Raw genomic sequence first — 23,228 nt, forward strand, 5'->3', positions numbered from 1 at the left:
TCTGGCTAACACTGAATAATACATATTTTCCTTATGTGGGACAATCTCATGAGTAAGAGATTAAAGGCAAATTCTTTGATTTTGCCATTAGATATTAATGCCATATGCAGCACTGATACCTTGTAATATTCATTCAATATACTGTAATCCAGGTTTCAATTATTTTACTGCCTAAGGGTGTCTTTAAAAGTGGCTTAAACCCCATGTATTACACCCAAACTTGTTCTTCCTTGACTTGCCATTTTACTGGTCTGCAGGCCTTGCTTGCTTCTTTCCTAGCTTATGCTTCATATGAAAATCGACGCACAAGACCTGGCATTTTTCCTGTGGGACACCAGTTGTCCTAGTGCTTCCCTTCTCCAAGGAAACATCTGAAGCCTTTACCCTCTTGCCTGGTTTATTTCTACAGCTTCTCAAATCACAGTCTGAGGCATGCTACTCACTTGCCAAAAGCCATATCTCAGAATCATTGACAACAATTTAGGCCATCCTGGACTCCATGATTAGTCTCTTCTCCTTTGCTTCTCCCATCTTTATCTTCCCACTTCTCTGTTTATTCTTATCTCTCCAACCACATGGGCTGAGGCATAGCTGTTTTATCATGGTTGGGTGTGATTGCTGCCAACCTAGAGAAGAGCAGCTGTGAACACCCATATGTGACCCTGATGCGACTCGTCTGTCTGTTCACATTCTTTTAGTGAAAGCCTTCAGAGGGTTCTGTGAGCATGCCCTGAAATTCCAGTCACTGCTAAGTAAAAGACAGACAGCTTCCTTGGTAGAATCTTTAGTTAGTGTTATCCAGAGGATTCTGGGAAGTGTATGCCTAAGTGTATGCCTGAGTTGCCCATGCTTCTGCAGGCAACCCCAGTAATCTCACAGTCACCAAATAGTACTTGGATCAAAACCTTTCTTTGTTCTGTTATTACCCTCTGTCTGAGGAGCATAGATATTTCTATAAGGCCTTGGGAAAAAAATAAAACAATCTGGCCTTTCCTCCTGATCTCTGAGTTTGTCACCCCCGTTTCTATCCACTGTTCCCTCAGAACATCAGGCTTCTCTCAGATGTCACCTCAGCTAGAATTCTTTGACCACCTACTGAAAATCTATTCTTCGGAGCACTCTGCTCCTTTTTATTTTCCGCCACAGCTCATGTCACTTCCTAATGTAGTATGTGTTTCTGTCATACGCACAGCATGAAATCCCTGTGAGGTAGCAACTTTTGTGGCTTTTCTTCCCTTTGAGTCCTTACGATCTGAATTGAATTTTATGGATTGACCCATAAAAGCAAAGTGCATACTATAGACCTGACATAGAACACCCTGTCAAATGAAATTGACAGAGATGTCTTCTACCAGTTTTTTCTTTCTTTCTTCTTTTTTTTTTTTTTTTTTGGAGTTTTCCATTTTTAAAATTCACCTTATATTAGCTATGTTAAATTGTTATTTGATGTCACAAATATTGTCTTTGGTGATTAGAAAACATTTTGTCTCTCTAATTGTCTTAGTTAGACTTTGCATTACTATGAAGACACACCATGATCAAGGCAACTCTTATAAGGGACAACATTTAATTGGGGCTGGCTTAATGGACTAATGGCTCAGTCCATTATCATCATGGCAGGAAGCATGGCAGCCTTCAGGCAGATATGGTGCTGGAGAAGGAGCTGAGAGTTCTACATCTTGAACCAAAGACAGGCAGAAGGGGACTGTCTTCTATAGGCAGCCAGGAGGTTCTCTTCAGCACTGGGCAGAGCTGGAGCACTAGGAGACCTCAAAGCCTTTCTACACAGTGACACACTTCCTCCAACAGACCGCACCTAATCCAACAAGGCCTTACCTCCTAACAGTGCAACTTCCCATAGGCCAAGCATATTCAAACCACCAAAGCAATTTAAATTTTTTAAAAATCTGAATATCTAGTCTTTCATCATACTTAGAAAACCCTTCCCACTCAAAAATTATTTTAAATTACTCACATTTTCTTCTATGACATTTTGTGTTTTATTCTTCACTTTAAAAAAGTAGCTGAAGCCAGATGTGGTGGTGTGTATCTACAGACACAGCATTTGTGAGGTTTGTATACAAAGGCTTGATACAAGGCCAACCTGAGTTGCATAGCAAGACTATCTCAGAAAAGAAAGATAAGGATAAATAAATACTAGATCCATGTAGCTTCTCTCCTACTGTAGAAAGTGAAGGGCCCAACTTTAGTTGCATCAGAACATTTAGTAGACATTGCATGCTTCTGTCAGCCAGTTTAGAATGCCATATTCATAATGATATTTGATGTTATATAATGGAAGAAATCTTTTCCCACTTTGTTTTTATTCATCTAGAATGCCTGTGGCCAAATAACATATTTGAGTATGTTAAATTCATCCTGAATTTTAATATTTGTTTCTCTCATCCTTTATGTTTTGACAATGGAACAGTCATGATAATATTCATGCCATAGCATAGTTCTCCATGAAGCTCCTTGCTCTTGAATATTGAAATGCTCATCAAATTGTGAAATCCTATTTAGTATGATATATATGAACAAGGTGATATCCTTCAGTTGCCCCCGACATTAGCCCATCAGATATATATAATTTTCTTGTAATGAAAGAATACTGCTCAAATTCTGAGGGTTTTAAAAACGATTAGTAATCCTTATTAAATTTTGCTCTCTGGGGTTGGAGAGATGTCTCAGCAGTTAAAAGCACTTTCTATTCCTGCAGGGAAGACCTGGGTTCATTTTGCAGAACCCACATGATAGTTCATAGCCATCTACAACTTCAGTTGCAGGAGATCTGATCTCTTCAGGCATTAGGGAGCTGAGGCAGTACACATACAGACAGAACACAGATACACATAAAATATAAAGACCTAAAAAAATGCTTAAATCTTGCCATCCACATAATAGAATAAGAGTTTATTCACAATTTTTTTTTCAAAGTGGCTTCAACTTCCATGTGATCGTTTCAGTGCATGTCTGTTTGTCGTGTACCATAGACCTTAACAACACCCACATCTTTGGAAAATCTTCATTTTTTTTCATTTTAAAATGGTGACAGTAATAACATTTTAATCAAGAGGTTGGCTCTTGGAATTCATCAATTGCTGTATGGAGCATGACACTTGATATAAATCAAGTGTTTAGCGCATGCTACCTCAGGTTAACAATATTGATTATACTCTGTTGTAACTTAAATTCAAGGCAGCCCTGAGGATTCAGGCCCTTTCAGCGCCTCAGTGTAGCTTTAGGGAAGAGGTAGAGAGCAGGCCGCTTTGGCTGTCGGGTTAAGTCGTTTAGACAAACTATATGCCATGTTGGTGTACAAAGTAGATCTGGGAAAGTCCCTATGGTGTTCAGATTAGCAATTCAACATAGTAATAACAATTTCCTCTGCTATTTATCAAATTTCTAATGAATTTAAGGGTTTGACAGAACTAGTATTTTCCCTGTGAATGCTCCTCGTCCACAGTAGCAGGGAGCTATGGGAAGAAACAGTATGCCATCTGCTTTCTGCAATGATGAGCTCATTCTCCCTTTTTCTCACTATGTATCTTCCTTCTGCAGACTCACTCTGAGGAGAGACCTTTCCAGTGCGAGGAATGTAAAGCCTTGTTCCGCACCCCCTTTTCTCTGCAAAGACACCTGTTGATCCACAACAGTAAGTCACCATCCAGAGGACAGAGAGTTATTTCCAATGTGTTCTTAGATGCTTTAAGAATAGACATCTTAGAAGTGCATGGTGAATTGTTAGATAATCTGCTTAAAACATAAAGAAGATAGATTGGCTTGTTTTCCTACAGTACCATTAGTCATTTTATGAGATATATTTTACATCTTCTCTTTCCAGGATTTATAATTAGTATATTAAAAGATACCCTACATTCAGTATACTTTGAACATTGTTTTGAAACATCACCTCTCACTCACTTTTAACTATGATGATTGAGGGAACATGTCTACCTCTGTAAAACATGGAGCTATCTCACAGGTCAAGGTTTTATTAGCTCAAAGGCTTACCAGTTGTCATTGGTCAGAAAGCACATCTAGTTCAACATCTTTTTAAAGAGAAATTGAAAATACTGAGTCTGACAGGAGAAAATATTCAAATAGTTGATCCCATATTGCCTCCAGGTGTCTGATGGGCAAGCAGTTTTCCTATTTCATGTAAAATTTCTGATTCTGACCTTATTTGGAGAGGTAAACTTTTTATTATGTTATAAACAGACATCTATTTTTTTAAGAAATTGTACATGTAAAGCTCCTGCTGCTATTTAAATATTACATTCCAAACACAAGGCACTGTGGCAAATGGCTGTACAGATTGAGGACTTAGAAGAAAGTTTCTCTGTTCAAGCTAAGTGTCTAGTATGAAAAACATGGGTCTTAATTCTTATACATGTTGGTGGTGATCATGAGAGAGGAAGCTGCTTTTGTATGAAAAGATGGGGCCATATTCCCAGTGCAGGTAGGTCACTGCAGCTCTGCAAAGTGTTCGGCCTAACATTCCACTTCCTCATAAAGAATACTTGGTAATTAAAGAGTAAAATTTGTTGTACCACAAGGGGGACTTATTATATTAGATAGCCTAAGACATGGATGAATTTTAGAATAGGCGTTTACACAGGTGACCTTCATTCACCCTTTTAATGATTATGTGGTTTACTTTGGCAAGCCCAGAAAATTTTTCTCGGGAAAAATACAATTTTCTTTCATATGACAGCAAGGAATTTGTAACATCAGTGATCTAATGCTTCCAATATCACCTTCTTGGTTCTTAGCAACTGAAGAGTAAAGACTGAAGTGACTTATAGGCTATGCTGTGTGCTCTGTAGCTAAAATGATGTTGAACAACACTAGAAGAAGCTTCCTGAAGCTGCAATGTGGTATCTGGCCAGAAAAGTCAACCTCAAACTTAAGGACTAAGTAGGCAACGTAAGGTGTAGACAGGCGTAAGGGTGGCAGGAAAACTAGATTGGCTAAAGCACAGAGAGCAAAGTGCTAGGTCTGTTTCACACAGTGTTAACATTACAGCTAGGTTCACTTCAAGACACGAAGGCTAGTATTACAAACACACATCCTTTCCATGGACTGAAATGTCAGCAATTTGTCTGCTTCTTTCCTTGTACAATGGAAAACCAAGGCAGGTCGTTGGCTAGCTTCTAAGTGTTAAGGTTGAAAAAGTTCTGATAAAATTAAGACAGAGAGTATGATAGAAGCAACATCAGAATTAGGAAATTCTGGTATTTTAGGACAATGCAATGTGAAGTCCAGTGGTGTGACTTGACTGTTGACTTGTATTCTAAGGCGAGAGGACTTTCAAGTGTCATCACTGTGATGCCACGTTTAAGAGGAAGGATACATTAAATGTTCATGTCCAGGTGGTCCATGAAAGACACAAGAAGTACCGATGTGAGCTGTGCAATAAGGCCTTTGTTACACCTTCAGTGCTCAGGAGTCATAAGAAGGTAAGTGGGGACTTCAAACAGACTGCATTGTGGGCAGACATACTGACTATCATGTGACAATTTATATTAATTTATGACATGCTTACTGACAATGACAAATATATGATTATACTGATTATCCAAGAAATGCCTCTTTTCTCTGTTTTTTAGAATAGACGTTTTTCCCATGAAATGATATGTCAACGTTACATGTGTATTTTGTGTAACTCTTAGCTTTACTGATAGGTAGACTTGGGAAATAATCAAGATTGTCGATTTTCAGAAAACTTCACTTACTAGGGATGGTTTCAGTATGAGTAGCACCTCAGGTAGGTTGTTTTTATAGAATGAACTCAAGTGTTTACAGAAAGTCCAGGGCACAAAGGATTCTCTGCTGTAGAACTGGGCTTTGACAGGTAATGATTCAGTTCACATGAAATAGTTTCATTTGTGATCTTGAGATTATCTTTTTATATTGTGCTTGTTATATCAATACATCAAGCTAATTGAGTTTACTTTTGTATTTCATAAATAAATTTACAGCATTACAATAAATGCATTTTAAATCTCTTTAAAATGGCAAAAGCTATTTTAGGATAGACAGTTAAAGATTCCAAAATGGTAAAAGCAAGTGGAGCGTAAAACCTGTTTACCTCACTGTGGACAGGAAAAAGGAACGGAAAATGCAGGAAGTGCCCGGGCAAGATATATTCATAAGGATAACTCCCCTAATGATACTCTTGAGCAAGGCCATACCTCATACCTTTCCCCACTAATAAGGCCATCAGATTTGAATTCATCACTGGATTGTGTCAAAGGATTCATGATCTGACTCTGGAAATGCCATTACACACATCCATTGAGGCCTTTATCACTAATTCCCTAGGCAACTCTTTCCCCATAGCACTTTTCCCTCCCTCCTCTCCTCCCAGTTCCTCCCAGCCACCTCTCCCCTCCCAACCCACTCCTCTGTTTCCCTTCAGAAAAGGGCAGGCCTCTTAGCTCAGGAACTTTAACCAAAGTGGCATATCAAGTTACAGTAACACTAGGTATCTCCCCTCATATTAAGGCTGGATGAGGAAGCCCAGCAAGTTGCCCCAAGACAGGCACAAGTGTCAGAAACAACCCTCCCCAACCCCTCAACCCCTCCAAACCCCCCCAATACCCCTACCCCTGCTTCCTCTGTTAGGAGTCCCTCAAGACACCAAGCTATGCAGCTATAATATTTATGCAGAAGACCTGGATCAGAGCTAGGCGGGCTCCCTGGTTGTTGGATCAGTCTCTGTGAGCCACTGTGAGCTGTTGTTTGATTCTGTGGGTTTTCTTGTGGTCTCCCCGACTTCTCCCTCCTATGGTCCCTCCTCTGTTTCTTCCACAGGATTCACTGACTTCCTAAGAAACTCTTAAAACAACTAATCGATGGTCCTAATCAGCTAGTATCAGATACCACCTGCTTTTATTAATTTTTGACCTACTATTGGAAAATATTCTCAAAGCAACCTTATAAAGAACATGCAGAAACCTGAAGAAACTGTTTCCTGCTAGTCTCTGCCAACAGTGCTCAGTCCCCAGCTTTTCTCTTTGTTCTCAGGTTCATAATCCCTCTTACTTCATAGATTGCTTTGACGCCTCATTCACTGGAATGTGGGTTTTGGTTTTGGTTTTTTGTTTTGTTTATGTTGGTGGAAAAATTAGTCTCCTGTTGAGTCTCTGAAGCCTTAACCTATTCTGTCTACCCCACCTTCTAGAGCTGTCAGCAGTTTTGTTTTGCAATTTCATTAGTTAGTTTGTTTGTTTATTTGGTGGCTATAAAATCCAGAGCCTCCTGCATGGTAGGCAAGCGTTTTAGCACTGGGTTGTGTTCCTAGCTCTAGTCCCTGATTTCATTAAAGTGTTTTGCTGGTATTCTTTCTCTTTTTCTCATATGATTATTTTATGCCTGTAAAATAAATATGTGGAGGGCAGAAATTCTCTCTCCAGTTGAATGCCCAATTAACACCTGCTGGATTTCAAAGTCAAACTAGATGTATATGCTTTCTGTTTTGTAGTAAAATCTATTCAGACAGGCACGGCATAGGTAACAGATGACTTTCTTGAGATTAATTCTGCCCTTTAGAGTGAAATATGCACAAAGAATTTGGAAAACGATTCAAAGGAAATTTCTCTTGGCAACCGTCAAGGGCAGCTCTGGCCCCATTTTGATTATGTGGTTTTGCTCCATGCACTGGTTTTATATAACTAAATCATATTTAGTCAGACAAGGACTACATAGAAGCTTAAGCAGTAAACTGCAGAATTATTTTCAAATTAACACTAATGCATGCTTCTAAGTGATCTTTGAACCCGTGGGATTATCCATGATAAATTGTTTAAAGTCGCATTGTGACATTAAATCATTTTAATGAAACATAATCCTGGAAAATACAGATTTACTATTGTCAGAGGTAGTTAATCATCTTTACCAAAGCCTTTGTATTTATCATGAACTATTTTTATTCCTGTGTAGACACACACAGGAGAAAAGGAAAAAGTCTGCCCATATTGTGGCCAGAAATTTGCCAGCAGTGGGACCCTGAGAGTTCACATCCGGAGCCACACAGGTATGAAGAGTGACCTGGGTTGAAAGACTGGAAGTCACTGTTAGGACAGAGAGCACGACTGTCCAAAGCAGTGAGGCTTCTTCACAGGATTGTCAAAACCAGCTCTTTACTTAAGAAGACTTTCAGTTGTACGGTTTACTCCAAAACTGAATAAAATACTCAGGTGTAAAGACTTGACTTTAATTTTCAATTGAATTATAAGTGTGATATACAGGGTTTTGTTGGACAGAGCAGGTGCGACCAGTCTCACTTTTCCTGGAGACAGAAGGCCTCCTTTTCACCCACCTGTAACTTACACCAAAGCTGCCTTTCAATAATTTCAAAAGTGCCTGCCTTTCTGATCAAATTCTGTCAAGTTTTACTTCACCTGGTATGTGCAGACTGTGGTATCTGCTGATTCGTAAGGAGCCTATACTCTTTTCTCTTACTTTTGCTCTGCAGTTTCTCCAATGAAAGAATGTGGCCACTGGACCATGACTAAATATTCTCAAAAGAAACTTGACTGTAATTTCTCTATTGGGTAAACAAAATGATTTTTATACTCATTACTTTCTAAATAATTTTACACTCGTGTGAATTATCTTCCCACTAAGCAAAATGCATTTAATTGAATTATGTAGCTGAAGCTTTCTGCTCAAAGGTCATAAAATGTGTTTAAAAATTGTATTTCCAACACATGGCACAGTGCCTAGAGTAGTAACTGTTTTGTGGATGGAGAAATATTAGTTTGAGTAGATCAAAGAATTGACACTGTGACTTTAGGGATACATGAAGAAAAAGAACAGTAGACCATAATTTGAAAATTTTGTGGACAAAGCTTAAAGACATGCATCTAATTTAGAACCTTAGAATAATCACTCACAACTTGTTAATGACACACATAACCAGTAACAAAGCAAGCACTGTATATAAACACTATGGATGCCTGAAAAGTTATCTAGAGAAAGCAAGACTTTTAGGACAAAGTTCAGGGTGGGTCAAACAATTAGAAGATGGCAAAAAGCTGAGAGAGGCCAAAGGCAAGCACAGAAGAGAGCCATTGGGGACGGGTGTCAGAATGCACAGTGCCTGCAGCTGCCTGTGCTGTGCTTACTGGCCTCTGACAGCAAGGCATGAACAGCTCTAGGGGCGAGCATGGATGTTCTTGCCTGTCTTTCCCTGCTGTGTAACTGGGGCCATGTGGACGTGGGTCGGCTAATGGCATCAATGAATACAACTGTCTTCTCTGTGCCAGTCATCCTTAGTAGACATTGCTGTGCCACTTTGAGAAAATTCTTCTACCTTGTATGTCTACATAGATGTATCCCTGTGTTATTTGCAGATAGATGGAGAGCAGGAACTTTATAGAGAAAGTGGGTTATATCTGCATATCAGAGAAATATACCTACAGTAAACAAAGACATGCTTATGTGACTGAATCAAGAGTGGTGCCATATGTTTAAAAGTAGAGATTTACACAGTTCAGAATACATAAAGGCATAGGTTCCACCATAGAAAAGATAGACCCAATCAAATAGAACTTGAATATTTCTAATGACTCCATCCTTGTGAACTTCATGCACTGTCATCTGACTTTGCAGGAAGAGTAAACAGCAGAGAAGCATAAACTACAAATGTTACATATTACTTTGAATGTTTGAAGTGTTATCTTGAAATTCAAGATTTTTATATAATAAAGTATCAAATATGTCATGCTTATCCTATTGTCTAATATCTCATACCTGTATTAATACCCATATTAATATAATTTAATACACATAATATATGGAGTACATATATAAAGATATATAATTACAAATTTATATTTATATAATATATTACATATAAATATATAAGCAAATATATATGTAAATATACATATGTAATATATTATATAAGTATATATAAATAGATATGTATAGTATATACCATATATAAATAAATATATAAAATAAATATATACAAATTAGTAAATATATAAATAATATATTTCTTATTTATAAATAAAAATATTTATATAAAAAGATATATTTAAATGTATAATGAAAAAATATCCTAAAAATTCCAGTCATTTCATATTGGATACAGTTTATCATATATCTTACTCTGGGCCAAACTGAGGCATTGTGAGCCAATGTATATGTTTGTGTAGATAGATAGATTTTTTTTTTTTTTAGACACATTCAGGGCAAGGAGAAGGAGTAGAGTAAGTGGTACAGACAACTGTACCTTCTTATTTGTGTGGTTATTTTCTTATCGCCATGTTTTTCTGTTTACACTCAGACCCCTTTCAGAGTCCCAGTTTCCCACCCTGCTTTGTCTCCTTTGAATGACAATTCTCTTCAGAGATCATGTCCTGCAGAGTGTCTGGTGCATTGTGGCAGAGCTGAGGATGTCTGGCCAGGGCTGGTTGCTGCAGCAATCTTGAGATGGGTTTCTCTTCCATGTGTGAATAAACAGGACTTTATCCCATCCTCAAAAGCTGATCATCCACTTACCCCCAAGAGCTAACACCAGGCTCACTGACTTCTGTGGCTACTTTGTGCTCAGTCAGAGGAGCAGCTGAGCTCCTACTGTTTGCGGTTTTGCTAAAGTACTTTTTTCTCTGCCTTTGTTTTTATTTTCTTCTGTGAAATAGTATGATTTCACTCATCCCCTTTTTATGCTGTTTTGCAATTTCTGGTTGCCTTTGAGCTTGCCAGCTGTAAAGAATTACATGTTGTTTATGGGCTGTTCAGTGAAACAAGAGCACGCCAAGTGAGATGGAGCCTGATCACAGTGGGCACTCACACAGTTCTGTGGGTGTGTTGTCTGGCTAGGTACGCACGGAGCACACACTGGGCCCACACTGCTGCCTCAATACCCTATGCTTGACAGTTCTGGAGGGCCCAAAGGAGCGCTTGTTTCTCTCAACAGCTGTTGACTTCATTAGCAGTTTAAGCAATGCGCCTTATTAGAAGATGTAAAAATATTTATTTTGCTGACAACACCATAGGAAGTTCATTCCAGGTTGACGTGCTTTATAGAAAGTAACTATGTTTTCCAACCACAAGCCATTAGTGAAAATGAAGACATTGTCTGACTTGACTGTCTGGTTTCTGAGGAGACAGCTACATTTTCCTATCTGTTTCTTCATTTATCCTGTGATGTGTAGTTGGAGTTGCTGAATATGCAGCAATCCCACAGAGGACTTTAATAGTCTTGATCAAATAATTTGGGAAATTATTTGCTACTAGACTGAAAACCAAGAAGCAGACTTTGAGGAAAGGATTGCTGTCGTGTGTGACCTGAAAATACTTCAGTGACCCTTTTCTGTTCTAGCACTTTAAAATCCATCAGTCTGTGTTATGTTTGGCATGAATCTTTCACCATGAAGAATTCTGTAACAATATGCACAGGTCATTCAGGAACCATCTTTTTGAGTCCTACAGATCTCCACATTTCTTAATGCCATCCAGAGCTCATCGGCCTATCCATTCAGAATTCCCCTTTGCTTGCCTGTTTACCTTCTGACATTTTGTAAGAAATATTGCTGGCTACACTGTTGTTTCTGCCTCCTTTCTGTCCTTGTGTCTTAAAAAATATGCTCCAAATAGCCATTTCCAATGCCCACTCCTTGTGGTCAGTCCTTTTAGTTTATATAAGCAGAATGTTCCGTGAAAAAAGCTGGAAGTTCAGGTCTACCAAGCAGGGGCTTTCTGAGACCACTATCATGTGCATTGCTAGAGCTCCCCATCCAATTCCCATTTTAAAGAGGTGATACTCAATGGTTAGGTTTAGATTTAATACAATCAGTCATTTTGTATTTTACAAAACATATTCCCAAGTGGAAACAGCATTTATTTCTAGTGTCCATGGCTGTGGTGAATGTAGTGGCTGGTTAGAGTTTGAGACCATTGCTCAGATCTATATCACTAAGGCAGCAGTTTTCCCACGGTAACGTTGCACCATTCATGTAAATGTCAACATGGTCCAAAGGAAGATTATGCAATAGCTTTATAAGGAGAGTGTTCCTGACCTTCTATGAAATGGTCTTAGAGATCCTTGGGAATGTACAGGCCCCTAGTTTGGCATTTTGAGAATACAAACCTTAGGCAGCTATTCCAGCTCATGATAGTCATGTAAGGGAAAGTGTTCTCACACACACATACACACACACACACACACACACAGAGAGAGAGAGAGAGAGACAGAGAGAGAGAGAGAGAGAGAGAGAGAGAGAGAGAGAGAGAGAGAGAGAGAGAGAGAGAGAGAGAGAGAGAGGAGAGAGGAGGCCTGCAAATGAGGACCCATCCAGCAAGGTGCAGAAAGAGGAAGTAGTGGCTCTTCCTGACATGGAAACCTGGGCCACATGTTTCTGAGGGATGCTGATTGTAGGCTTTTTATTTATCCCACTAACCATCCTTCTGTTTACCCAGGAGTCAAGTCTGAGCTAAGCCCAGACTGTCATTTAAGACAGTGTGGACTGCCATTTGGGGGCCCACTTTGGACCTAACAGTCATCATAAGTATTGTCTTGAAAATCCTATTATCACACTGGCACCAAAATTGAGATTCCTTTCTCAAAGTCAAATGAGTTATATTCATTGAAAATTAGGTAGCAAATCTTATTTCTTAAATTATCATTTTACTAGTTTCTGTTTCTTCATAGCAGTTACAAGAATTTTCAAAAAAATAAGAAAGAATTTTCAAGCTCATATTTCTTTTAATTTTATCGAAATCTGAAATTTATTATATATTAGGATTCTTCATAAACATCTTTGTTGAATGCTGATAAAGAATTAGTTTGACATCATACTGAGCATAATTAAACTTTTGTTAACTTTAACAAAATGCATTTTAAATGGCTATATTCCCAATTAAGACCTTTAAACAACTGTTTAGCTAATTCAGTTAAAAAATGGGGTTTGAATCCTGAATTGTGGATACTGATTCTTCCTTGACATTAAACCATGGAAACCTCCAAAATACTTTTAAAAAATGTAGCTTGTTTAGGAGTCTGTAAGTTTTTGCCACCTAGAAATCATGTCTAACTGATATCTCATTTAAGTACATTTGAGAACACTCCTTGACAATGTGAAAGAAAGCAAAAACAAAGAAAACTTAAGAATATTTATTGAGCAAACAAGAACCTTCTTTGTTCAGAGATATGCCAAGAGTTAAGAAGAAGCACTGAGGTTTCTGTTCTAATCAAGTCCCTCTCCTGTATTCACATCCTTTGCTTTCTCCTTCATTCCCATTCCCATTGCTTTATCCTGTAGTTGGTGGGAAACAGAGTCTAGAACAGTGACAGAGCACATGGTTCAAGATCCAGCTCCCAGGAATCCAAAGGTTACAGGTTAATGGAAGGAGGAGTAAATATTTGGCTAACCATTCCCAAAATTACTGTGACTGATTCTGGCTAGAACTGCTTAGTTTAAAGTTTTTTCTTTTATGTTTGTTGGTTTTTTTTTATTAGAAGAATGGTAGAGAATAATGATACTCACAGGTGTTCCATTTACTTTACTGTTAATCTTGAACTTAGCAGACATTCTATTTGGTGATATTTTCTTCTTAATATATCAGTTGTTTAAGAATAGTGATCTTAACTGGAAATGTGCAAATCTGCATTCTGTCACCTGTGACCAAACAACTCCATATATGAATAGCCTTTCCCACTTCAAAATCAGTTAAAATATCTTATTTAGTATCTGGTTCATACCTGGAGTGTGGGTCATCAAGGTAGGAGTCCTCAAGTTCAATTTAATTGGTCGTCTGTGGCCCTTTAACAAGCTGCCGTCCCTCTAAATCTTTAACTCCACTGAAAAACTGGGCAATAGGCCCAGTAGTGTGATGTTTTACTGCACATGCTTGTGAAGGTTGTTGGGTAGCATAGCGTGATGAGGCAGTGTGATGGTGATGTGTGTTGTTTAATATTTCTGCAGGCATTTACTCACAGGAGCTCCGACTCAATGGTATTCTCTTGGCCCCTCCATTCCCAAGTCATCTTCTTTATTTAGCCACTCACGGTCACTGAGGTTACAGAGAATACAGAGACTACAGAATGGGTTTGCTGTCACATGGGTGTTGGCCTGGGGTGTTGGAAGGGGTACACTCACTGTAAGTGAAGGAGAGCATTTAGCTCTGTATTTGGTGGGCAGCTCTGTAGTTCATCATCCCGTTTCCTATGAGGGGACCATAGAGATGACCCTCTGCAGGTCAGCAGGAATGGTGGAACACTTTCTCTAGTGAGTTTATAGCTTCTTAGGGTCAGTGAAAGCTGAAGCTCATTCAGCAACTGAATCCACAGACTGTGACATAAATTCCATTAGTTCATAAATTAGGAGAGATTGTAGGAGTTTCTTTTAGTTTTTTTTAAAAGCTTTAGGCCAGGAGGTTAATTATGTGCCTAGAGTTAACTTTTTGTGTTAATAGATAGCGGCTGTGTTGGACATCCTGCCCCTGGTTTATGTGCACACTGTTATTTGAATGTAATAAATCACTGTCTTCAGAAAACCTTTTTTTTTTTTTTTTTTTTTTTTTTTTGGTAAATACCTGTGGTCAGCTTAGAATTAAAGGATTGTTGTATTGTTGTTGGGCTATGCCTGGTGTTCAGCCACTATTTTTCTTTCTTCCTTAATACTTTCTAAGAAATTAATTTATTGTCTTTAAAATGTATACTCAAATAGTATAAAATCAGTAGCTATGTATAATTATAAATGATATAAGGTAATAATGAACAAATTACAAACGCATGAAAGTTAACCTTGTCTTTTATGTCTTTGTAGATAGTAAATGACCTTATCTGCTGAGAAGGATTTTATTTAGCTTTGGTTTTCTATGTGATTCTTTATTGACTTGGGCGCAGTCAGAAATTGACTCCATTTTTACTCTCATTAATAATGTCTTTATCTATAACTTCACTTAAAAACTTTTAAAGACCCTAATTTTTTTAAAAAAAATTATTTATGTGTGTGTCTGTGTGCATGTGTGCGTGTGTGTGTGTGTGTGTGTGTGTGTCTGTATCTGTCTGGGTCTGAGTATATGCCCATGTGTGGTCAAGCATACATGGCTGTGCATTCACAGAGGGCAGAAGAGAGATCCAGGATCCTCAGAGCTGCAGTTAGAGGATTCACAAGATGTCAGCTTATTATTTGGTCACTGGGAAGCGACCTCTAGTTCTCATAACTATGTAATAAGTGCTCTTAAGCACTGAGATGTCTCTCCAAACCCAAGATCCTAATTTTAAGGTTCATATATTAGCACTTATTAAGTCAAGATTTACCACAGGCTAGAAAAAAGAGACACAGAGAGAATAATGGAGTGACCTTTGTCTAGTATATAGTGTAATTAATTACCACCAAGTGAGTAATAGTTACAGAGACACAATTAGGTGGATCAACTACAGTATCCTACCAATCATGTAAGTTTTATTTCCATCATCCCTCCCTCTTTTTCCCTTCCTTTCTTTATGCCAGCACCCCAAAAACTGGCAGTATCTTAGGCCACAGTATTTGTCAACACTGTCACAGAGCTTCATTTATCTTTACATCATTAGATAATATCAGTGTCAAACCTGTATTTCATTTAATCTGATAACATCACTTTTGGTTTGGGTGAAAATGGTTGTTCTAGAGTTTCATGTGTGTTGTAAGTATATACGCCAACTGAACTACACACCCCAGTGCTCTCTTTTCATGGCTTGCAGTGAGGCTGATTTCTTAAATGCTTTCTCTGATGTTCTTACAATCATCCCTCAAGATCAATTCTCCATATTGCTTTCTGCAGTTCTTGTACTCTGTTTCAAGGTTCAGGGAGGTGTTATCCAGATTTATAGGAGAGATGAATTCTGAGATCCTTACTGTTCCAAAGAGATATGTTTGTAATTCTTCCATGCTGGTACTATTGGTAAAAGGTCCTCTGTGTGTAGGCACCTGAGATATAACTACTTATTCACTCTATCAGTGCTGTGGTGCTCATCAAAACCATTTTAAAGAAAACTGGTTGAAAATTTTCATAATGAAAACTACTAGATGAGAAGGTTAATGGTTTACATGCCAACAGCTGATTTCTAGAAAGAAAACCAAATCAGTAACCAGGGACACTACTCTACATTCATTGCCCCTCACTGTACTTGTGGAATGTTGACAGCTCAGAACATTGCAGACTTTGGCACTTGCTGTGCAGTTCTCTGTTGTGAAGCATGCCCTGAGCTTCTGCAGCACTCATGCTGGGACTGCATTAAGACATCTTGTTCCCTCCAGACCAATCACATAGTGACAGGCCATTTATAGAGAAGCTTGGAGAGATCCAGAGCATGCTGCATAGAAACAGTCATGTCTCCTCCCTACCTAATTATAGTTAACCTCATTCATTAGCTCCTCCCCTCCTTCTCCTTCTCCTCCTCCTCCTTTTCCTCTTCCTTTCCCTACTCCCCCTCTTCCTCCCCTCTTTCTCATCTTTTTTTTTTCTTCAAAACAGAGTTTCTCTGTATAGCCCTGGCTGTTCTGGAACTCACTCTGTAGACCAGGCTGTCCTCAAACTCAAAAATCCACCTGTCTCTGCCTCCCAAGTATTGGGATTAAAGGCATGCGCCACTACTGCCCAGCCCTTCTCATCTTTTTTATCTTACATTTCCTATCTCCTTGTAATGCTGCTGTTGATTTTGTAAGTCAGTAACTTTGAGGTTTGTTCCACCTCTTTACTATTACTATTTCAGAGTGAAAAGTTAGTGAGAATATGCATCTTTCTTCTTCCTATTTTCCAGTGAATCTCACTTGCTTCACTAACAAGAATAATTCAGAAGATTCTAGAAGATTCTGTAAAACAAAACATATCTTCTAAGGAGGAAAGTGCAGGAATTTTGTTTTGTTTTGTTTTGTTTATGACAAAGATCTGTTTGGCTTTATTCATGTGGCACACATCTTTTATTTACTGAAGGTCATATTTGGCCTTAACATTTTATTGGCCACTTTAGAAACAGTGTCTTTGTAATCATCCAAGGAGTAAATGTCACAGGGCCTCGCTGTCTTCCTTCAGATGCGTCCTTTGACTTGTTAGATAAAGTATTCTAGCAAACTTGAGTAATGGGGGCATTCTAAGATTAACAAGGTGGGGCTCAGCAAGGTCAGTGGGGTTTCGTGACTCTTTTGGCTGAAGGATAAAAAAGTTTTTCAGTTCTCAGGAAAGTGCCGTGAATGGCTCCAGCAGATCTGACTTGTCAGGGTAGTATTTCATCTCTCAGCTCTGTTCTTCTAATTTATTAGATATTCCATAAATATAACAGATTAAATACTAAGTTGAAAAAATGATTGGGTCGTGCTTCCAAAATTATATATGTATACTGGCTTTTTACACTCTTTGGGAATGATTCAGTGTGTGTTTTATAACCATTTCCTTCATTTTCAAAAGTAAAATGATCCCATGTGTCGATCCTTGTGAAAGATGAATGTAAAGTTCTTATACAGCTGTGATGTAGCACACAGGTTCCAATCTCATCCATGTGGAACCATCTCAGGGGTGATTTTTCCCCCAGAACCTTTTATAACCTTGAAAGGTTTGTTTTTCACATAGAAAGTATTTACATCTCCAAAAGCTATTTTTATTTTAAAAATCCAGGCAAAAGGTAAACTGTGTGGCCCAAGAATATTTATGTCTCACTTCACTTAATTAGTTCAATCCTATTTCAGTCGGTGGTTTTGAAAACACATGACTCTGTTACAGATTTTTCTTTTTAGCTACTCTAACTGACCAGAATTTGAAATCATTAAAATGAACTTTGATCAATGATCTAATCTTACCTTATTCAAAAATCTCTTCAGACTTGTGTATATACATTAAATAAGTTTGTTTGGACTAGTATGGATAAGCGATATTACTCCATCTAGCCCTCTGTAATTCATAGTCATTGTCCAGCAGTTATCAGCTTCCTCCTTTGAGCTATTGCTACTGTTCCTGTTCCTCCTGCTCCTGCTGCTCCTCCTGCTGCTCCTCCTGCTCCTCCTGCTCCTCCAAGGTGATATCTCCTTCCCTGGTGATCTTGCTGGGACTGAATTAGGGCACTTAGCCTACTTTGGCCCAAGGAGGAGTAGGGACATACTTGCTGCTGTAGTGTGGCACACTTGCCACTGAGTCAGATCTCTGATTCTGGCAAGCTATGTGCTACTACTCATAGCCCCAGTAGCTGCATTGACTGCAGCTGGCTGTTGAAGGTGTTTGCAGCTTGGGGCACAACTCCACCCTTTGTGTGTGTGTGTGTGTGTGTGTGTGTATAATTTTTTTTAAATCACTGTCCAGTCTGAGAATCTCAAAAATGGGTTTGAGGCACATCTCTTCCATTCTGCTGGCTGTAGGTAAAGGCCAGGCAACATGGCCGTCTCATCCTCCCTGGTTGTACTTTTCCTGTTCTCACACTCTAATGTAGAGGATATAGTCTGCATGTCCTTTTCTTGTCATAATTCTCCCTATACTAGCATCTCTTATTATTCATAGAAAAGGCCACTTAGTAGTCACCACAGCTGTTTAATAGCCCACCCCAGATGGCCTACTATTGGGGATGATGATTTCTTTTTCTAGTCCATCTGCCATTTGAGAGATGTATCTACTCTCATGAGAAAAATCCTACCTGTTAAAGATCCATGCTAGACATACCATGTAGAGGAGGATAGCTGCCCTGTTACTCCGCTTCAAGGGTCCTGTGACAGGGCTTGGACTTAGTTGCATTTCTTAGTACCCAAGACTGGTAAGGTGTATGTGTACTATGACAAAGAGGAACACAATCTCACTGAATGTGAGGAAAGGTAGCCATGTCACAATCGCCCTTTTGGACCTCCTCACAATGGATCATTCTTGGTAGCAACTTTCACTACTTATTCCTGAGACAATGTAACTACAGGGCATTTTCATTTCGTTTGATATTTCTTTAGCACAAATTCGTGATAATTTTCCTGTAGAGATGTGAATAGGTGACTGTCTACCTCAAGCAGGACACTGACATAAGCCCAAAGAAACAGTTCCACCTAATGAATGAATGAGTGATTAATGAATCAGTGAGCATATTGAGTACACTTTTAGGAAGATGTGCTGGGGGTTACCTTATGGACTCAAAGGTAAAGCTCACTCTAGAGCATGGGTCAAATTCAGTAAAGTTTCAGTGTAAGAGCTTGCTGCATCATATGCGGGCATCTTAGCTGACAGGATAGTTTCTCCTCAACAACTCTTACTGTTTATATAACTTGTAGGGCTGGGGGAGGGGCATTTAGAGTCCTGTAATTCTAAGGACTTCCTGAGCCTTATGAGATCAGTTCACTTCCTGAGTCTTGTTAGCTTCCTCCTCCCTCCAGAGGAGAATGTTTTCACTCAGGAGAAATAGGTACCCCCAATGGTTTGCAAGAAAAAGTATTAAATATCTGTATGCCGCTTTAAAAATTTAGAATTAAAAATTATGTGTATGTCTACGTATCATTGCATACCTGGTACCTGTGGCATTCAGAAGTGGATCTCAGATACCCTGGAACTGGAGTTTCAAATGGTTGTGAAATACCATGCTGGTGCTGTGAATCAAATCCAAGCCCTCTGGAAGAGCTACAGTAATGTTAACCTCTAAGCCATCTCTTCTACCCTTAACCTTTTTTGCTTTTATCATTTACCTGTCATCTAGTTTTGATTTGCTGATAATTCGGTTATTAGCAGAAAAAGATGAAGGAAACAGTTTAGCATTCTTTAGTATCAGTAAAGTCAAATAATTGAAATAAATATATTTATTTTATTAAATAAGACTATTTATTATTAAATAGACTGGATCTATGCAGAACTGAGTAAAAAGGAGCTATCTTGGACACTTCTCAAGTTTCTCCTTATCAATAAAATTTGTTGTGTATGTTTTAGTCATTCATGCTCTTGTGAGACATATAATGATAATAGCAATAACAACAATAAAATAATAAATGCTTATCAAAATAAATCAAATGAGCCCATGACATCACTTAGCTACCCATATTTTTGCTCATTTTTATAGCAAGAGTAAGTAACAGTTTATTTAGGGTTTGCTGTACAATATAGACATATGGGGATGATGTTGTTGGGTAACTGAATAAATCTACACAGCTAATCAGGACACTGTAATCCAAGCACATGAGAACAGAAGATAAGATCATAAATTTATAATGATAGGTGCAGAATTTGAGTTGTTTGTGAGATATACAAATGTTAGACAGATAGGTATAGAAAATAGGATCTCAATAGATATAGGAAGCAAGATAAGCACATGATTGTTATCTTTTTAATTTTTTTATTTATTCTCACATATATTATTACATCCAGACAGCAGTTGTCCTCCCTCCTCTCCTTCTCCTCTCACCCCACTCTCCCCCTACCCCAGTCAATTCCTCCTCTATTTCTCTTCAGAAAAGGATAGACCTCCTAGGGATATCAACCAAACATGGCATGCCAAGTTGCAATAAGACTATTAAGGCTGGACAAGGCAAGCCAGTAGGAAAAAAAGAGTTCCAAAAGCAGGCAAAAGCATCAGGGACAGTCTCCATTCCCACTATTAGGATTCCCACAAGAACACAACTGCACAGCCATAACATATATGCAGAGCCTAGATCAGACCCATGCAGGGTCTCTGATTGTTGGTCAGTCGCTGTGAGCCCCTATGATCCTAGGCTAGTTGATATGGGGGGTTTTCTTGTGGTATCCTTGGCCCCTCTGTCCCCTATAATCCTCCCTCTCTGTCTTCCTTGGGAGCTCCATCTAATGCTTGGCTGTGGATCTCTGTTTCCATCAGTTGCTGGGTGGATCCTCTCTGCTGATGATTATGCTAGTGCCTGTCTATGAATATAGAAGAATATCTTTGCAAATCATTTGGTGGGGCATGTTTGATTCTACCCTAGATCTCTGGCTCCTCAGGCAGTGTTAGAGGTGTGTTCCCTCTTCTGGTCTCAAGGTGGACCTGTCACCATTTAGCCACTCCCTCAGTTTCTGTTACATCTTTACCTGAGTACATCTTACAGCAGAACAAATTGTAGGTCCAAGGTTTGGTGGTTGCATTGGTGTCCCAGTCCTTCCCCTGGGGGACATACATGGTTACCAGAGATGGCTAGTTCAGGCCCATTGTTCCTTATTACTAGGAGTCTTAGCGAAGATTACCATCATAGATTCCAGGGAGTTTCCATTTCTTTAGGTTTCTACCTCACCCCCCAAATGCTCCAAAATTCCAGATGTCTTTATTACTACTCTTCTCCCTCTGTTCTCTCTGCCATGTGGTCCCTCCTGTTCCATCCCTACCCACCCCCAGTCCACACACCACAATATCTATTCTATTTCCCCTTCCCAGGAAGATGTATGCATCCTCACTTGGGCCCTCCTTGTTACTTAGCCTCTCTGCATCTGTGGATTGTAGCATGATTGTCCTTGACTTTATAGCAAATAACCCCTTAGAAGTGAGTATATACCATGTTTGTCTTTCTGGGTCTGGTTTACTTCACACAAGATGATTTCTTTTCTCATTCTATCCATTTGCCTGCATTTTTTAACAGCTGAGTAATAATTTTTCATTGTGTAGATATACTGTATACACTTTATTTTTTCCTTCACTTGAGGGACATCTAGATTGTTTTCAATTACTGGCTATTATGAATAAAGCTGCTATGAACATAGCATCCTTATGGTAGGATGACATGTCTTTGAGATATATGCTCAGGTGTAGTATAGCTTGAGGTATATGGATTCCCAATTTTCTATTGATTTTCAAAGTGGCTTGACAAATTTTCATTCCCACCATTAATGGAGGAATGTTCCCTTTACTCCACATTCTTGTCAACTTAAATTGCCACTTTTTTTTTTTTTTGATCTTAGCCATTCTGACAGGTGTAAGATGGAATCTCAGAGTCATTTTGATTTTTGTTTCCCTGATAGTTAAGGATGTTGACATTTCTTTCAAATATTTCTTAGTAATTTCAGATTCCTCTGTTGAGAATTCACTGTTTAGATCTGTACCCCATTTTTAAATTGGAATATTTGGTTTGTTGATTATCTAGTTTCTTGTCTCTGAAATTAGCCCTCTTTTAGAACTGAAGTTGGACAAAATCTTTTCCCATTCTGGGGGCTGCCATTTTGTCCTGTTGACAGTGTCCTTTGCCTTACAGAAGCTTTTCAGTTTCATAAGGTCCCATTTATTTTTTTTTTCTTTTTATTAACTTTTATTGCATTATGATGAGAAAAGTTACATGATTTCAATTTATCTGAATTTGTTAACATTTTAAAACATATTTTAATTAAATAGAATTGAATCATTCTTGTTTCCCTTTCATACCACTGCTCCTCTCATAGACCCCCCTTAAATACCTACAATATCTTTTTTATCATATTCCTTAAAATTTATAAAATATTATAACAATAAAGATAAGTATTATAGAAGTTGTTTGATATAAAACAACAATCAATTTAATAGTCTTATGTAGATGCTCATCTACAGCAATAGTGAAAATACATTTCTCTCAAAATAAATTTTAAATAACTCCAAACATATTAGCTGTATACTAAAAAATAATACATCACTACTAGTATTTTCTTAAATGAACATGAATATATAGTCTTCTTGTTTGTTTTGTATTTAGTAGAGTTTAAAATATTGGCTCTTACTGTGGTACAAGCCCAAAATAAGAACAATTTTTAGACATTGGGTTTCATTGTAATAAGGCTGTATTTCAATGACTCTCACATCACCAAAGGATTTTACCTCCATCATAGCTAAGCTGAGAGTTGATAGTTCTGCTGCACCAAGAATTGAATTGTAGGCTCAATTTTTGGATACAGACTTCCTGCTATGGTCAAAGCTATTTGACTTGAGTGAGTGACTTCATTCTCAGCCCACAGAGAACAGGTTACATTCATTTAAGAAATGGTGTAAGTATTAAAATGGTCTATCCATAAAATGATTCGCCAACTGTTTCAATGAACAATGGTCCTGCTTGGAGGGTGGCACAGACATTAGGTGAGGGTAAAAATTTGGTTCATTAGCTGTGATAATTTGGAAAAGCATTCATCTCAGAGAAAGAGTAACTTATAAAGTCCTCTTCTTCAAACTTGGTACAAGAGTTACAAATGTCAAGCAAAACATTCAGTTTCACTTTGTTGTTCTCTTACAAGCCACTTCCCTAGTTAATCATCTGTGTTTCTTTTGGGTATATAAAGACTTTTGAAATATATAAGCTGTTCTGAAAACCATA

At 38.3% G+C, this 23,228-nt stretch overlaps 1 protein-coding gene across 1 annotated transcript in view; it reads left to right on the top strand.

Annotated features, from left to right (window-relative positions):
- The window catches only part of Prdm5 (PR/SET domain 5), a 184,962-nt gene that overhangs the window by 113,066 nt on the left and 48,668 nt on the right, over positions 1-23,228 (top strand). Inside the window, exons 10-12 of the mRNA XM_031382082.1 lie at positions 3,562-3,655; positions 5,302-5,462; positions 7,948-8,041. Of these exons, the coding sequence (XP_031237942.1) occupies positions 3,562-3,655; positions 5,302-5,462; positions 7,948-8,041 (349 nt within the window). The remainder of the gene's footprint in view (positions 1-3,561; positions 3,656-5,301; positions 5,463-7,947; positions 8,042-23,228) is intronic.

Source organism: Mastomys coucha, unplaced genomic scaffold (assembly GCF_008632895.1).
Source record: "Mastomys coucha isolate ucsf_1 unplaced genomic scaffold, UCSF_Mcou_1 pScaffold20, whole genome shotgun sequence".
Lineage (NCBI taxonomy): Eukaryota > Metazoa > Chordata > Mammalia > Rodentia > Muridae > Mastomys > Mastomys coucha.